This window comes from Salvelinus namaycush, unplaced genomic scaffold (genome assembly GCF_016432855.1).
Source record: "Salvelinus namaycush isolate Seneca unplaced genomic scaffold, SaNama_1.0 Scaffold1209, whole genome shotgun sequence".
Classification (NCBI taxonomy): domain Eukaryota; kingdom Metazoa; phylum Chordata; class Actinopteri; order Salmoniformes; family Salmonidae; genus Salvelinus; species Salvelinus namaycush.
This window is the reverse complement of record NW_024057908.1, coordinates 59,298-62,319: the sequence shown is the minus strand read 5'-3', so window position 1 is coordinate 62,319 and position 3,022 is coordinate 59,298. Positions and strand designations below refer to the sequence as shown.

Here is a 3,022-nt window from a genome sequence, read left to right as displayed (position 1 = left end):
CAACCCAGGGCGGTTCAGTAAGACCCTAAGCATTTAGCTACACATTCTTCAGGTTAAAGACATTAAAAAATAATTAGGCGTTAAATACCATAGATGATTGGTCTAATGTGTTATGGTTTCTTATGTAATGACATTGGCTCATTTCCTCTAAGACCGCCAGCTTGAGGAAAAGCCTCAGAGGGGGATGAATGTTGAACCAGGTATAACAGGGCTTGAATCTTACTCACTCTAAAAAAGTATTAGAACTGTTACCCCCTAAATGAGGTGAATTAGCCTATACTACACATGTTTTAAAGCTACAGGTACAAAGGTAAAGGTCTTATCAAACAATCAGATCGATACGTGATTAAACAATCCACTTACATATGAAATTGTGGAGAATTTAAGCAATTTGTTCTTTGTATTTACCAGACATTGTAGAAGCATAATAAAATGAATTGAAAATAGAACAGATGTTGAAGGTAAACCCCCATATCAAGATCAACAAATAACATTTTATTTTCAACATCAGACCACAAAATATTTACACTTGTAGATACATTTCATAAAATATATATTAGATTACATTTATTCAATAAATATGTTATTATAGAGCTAATCTGGTATTTAGGTAGTGATCAGACACACGGTGGATCAGTATCCTACGAAACGATCCAACAAACTGTGGCAAATACAGCACAGGTCAGGAGGTCAGGGCTATAGAATACACGAACAATTACCCTGCAATGGAGCTGGTACTATGGGTGTTGGAACTATGGGGTGTTCTGATGCGCTCGGCTCTTCCGTAACAAACCAGGGAACACAAGGTACCGTATAACCATGCACACTTCCACATCTGTTGAATATATCAAAGTTGGTCCAGCACAATATATTCAAGGCATCCCTGAGAGTTAGTGTAGAATTTGAAATCTTGTTGTGAGGTTCATCGCATTTGCACGCACACACACACACACACACACACACACACACACACACACACACAAACACAAACCTTTCAGGACAGGTGGAACAGTCCGTACCCCATAGGTGAGGTGTACACCCCCAGATGTGGTTCTGTTTTTAACAGAGGGGTGCGTCTGAAGGGGAACCCCTGTCCTCCGTACATCCCTGAGACCCACCCACCCAGACCCCCCAGACTGACACAGAGGGGGAACGGCAGCGAGGAGAACCCCGGGTGATAGAACCCCGGCTTGGATCCAACACCTGTGGCAGCCATCTTGAGTTTCTCCGCCTCTGCCTCCTGTAGTCTCTTGGCTTTAGCCCGTCGATTCTGGAACCAGATCTTTACCTGGGTCTCTGAGAGGGACAGGGAGGAGGAGAACTCAGCCCGCTCTGCAATGGACAGGTACTGTTTCTGATGGAACTTCCTCTCCAGGGACAGGAGCTGTGAGGTGGTGAAGGGGGTCCGGGGCTTCCTGTTGGTCTTGTGTTTCCTCAAGGAGGGACTGAGCTGGTCTGGAGGGAGGGGAGACGGAGGGATGTATCATTAAAGGCATAATGAGTGTTTGTGGTATTTGTCAACAGCCATTAGCCTAAACATGTCACTAATAGACAGAAAGAGAACATGAATCAAAATACACTGTGTACAAAACATTAAGAACACCTGCTCTTTCCATGACATACTGTAGACTGACCAGGTTAAGCCAGGTGAAAGCTATCACCCCTTATTGATGTCACGTGTTAAATCCACTTCAATCAGTGTAGCTGAAGGGGAGGAGGCAGGTTAAATTAGGATTTTAAGCCTTGAGACAACTGAGACATGGATTGTGTATGTGTTCCATTCAGTGTGAATGGGCAAGACAAAAGATTGAAGTATGGTAGTTGGTGCCGGGTGCACCGGGTTGTGTCAAGAACTGCAACGCTGCTGGGTTTTTCACACTCAGCAGTTTCCTGTATGTATCAAGAATAGTCAACCACCCAAAGGACATCCAGCCAATTTGTCACAACTGTGGGAAGCATTGGAGTCAACATCCCTGTGGAACGCTTTCGACACCTTGTAGAGTGCATGGCCTGATGAATTGAGGCTGTTCTGAGGGCACAAAGGGGGGTGGAACTCAATATTAGGAAGGTGTTCCTAATGTTTGGTACACTCAGTGTATATACACAAATACATACATTTAGCCTTCTCTCCTGATGATATGCAGTGTTTTGAATGGTTATAAAGAACTGGTATTGATCTGTAGACAGTGTACAATAGTTTAATACCATTCTAACTCAGAAAGATATATTTTTTCCACATAGGCTACAACTTCTAAAATACATTAGTAAACATACATAATGGATATTTCCCAATTGATCACCATGGGACCAGAAGTGACCAGGCCGTAGGCTTTTCAATAACTCTTCTACATAATGGATATTTCCCAACTGATCACCATGGGACCAGAAGTGACCAGGCCGTAGGCTTTTCAATAACTCTTCTACATAATGAAGGTTGACCACTTACTGAGCACTGGAGCCAAATTGGACGCAAAGTCCCCTGGTTCCGACGTCTCTGATTTAACTGTCGAAGAAGACGGGTCAATGTTGTGAGGAAAGTCTTCTTCACTAGACGCCTCTCTGGACACGGATATAGAGTAATTCCCCAGGGGAGAGATTATCGTACCGCTGTGGCGTCTCCCTCCGTCGCCAGGAATTCTTCTATCCAACATGATCGCATCCACACTGAAAGGTAAATGTGATTCTGTTTTTTTTCGCTCCTTGAGCTGCGTCGGTGGTCGAAGAGTGTCCTCATAGGTTGAAAATCCATCTGTCGAATCTACTGGAGAATCCATGCTTCTTATTATGCCAAAATAAGATGTTGACGAACACATTCAACTTGTCCTAAAGGTAATAATAATATGCGCATCTCAACTGTTATCCGCGGAGAGGACAACAACTTCTGGAGTCTGTGTCTAAACTCATGAGAACACTTGTTTATAGCACTGGGACTTTCAACCAATTCAAACCCTGACAAAACTGTAGAAGAGGAAGGAGACTTGTGATTGGCCTGTGAGTTTCGGGGATTTGGGTGTGGTCCTGG

General features: G+C 43.6%; 1 protein-coding gene across 1 annotated transcript; it reads right to left on the bottom strand.

The window, feature by feature from the left end:
* Positions 1 to 994: 994 nt before the first annotated feature.
* On the bottom strand, positions 995 to 2,813 carry LOC120036102 (homeobox protein MSH-D-like). The gene is made up of 2 exons (XM_038982577.1): positions 2,447 to 2,813; positions 995 to 1,455 (listed from the first exon to the last, which is right to left on the bottom strand). Exons 1-2 carry the CDS (start codon positions 2,811 to 2,813, stop codon positions 995 to 997), a joined length of 828 nt encoding a protein of 275 aa, XP_038838505.1.
* Between the last annotated feature and the right edge of the window lie 209 nt (positions 2,814 to 3,022).

Bases quoted from the DNA above. Each gene is read 5' to 3' on its own strand.
- LOC120036102 (XM_038982577.1), bottom strand. From the start codon at position 2,813: ATGTGTTCGTCAACATCTTATTTTGGCATAATAAGAAGCATGGATTCT. The intron at 1,456-2,446 runs GTAAGTGGTCAA...CCCTCCCTCCAG, and splicing joins CAATTTGGCTCCAGTGCTCA to ACCAGCTCAGTCCCTCCTTG.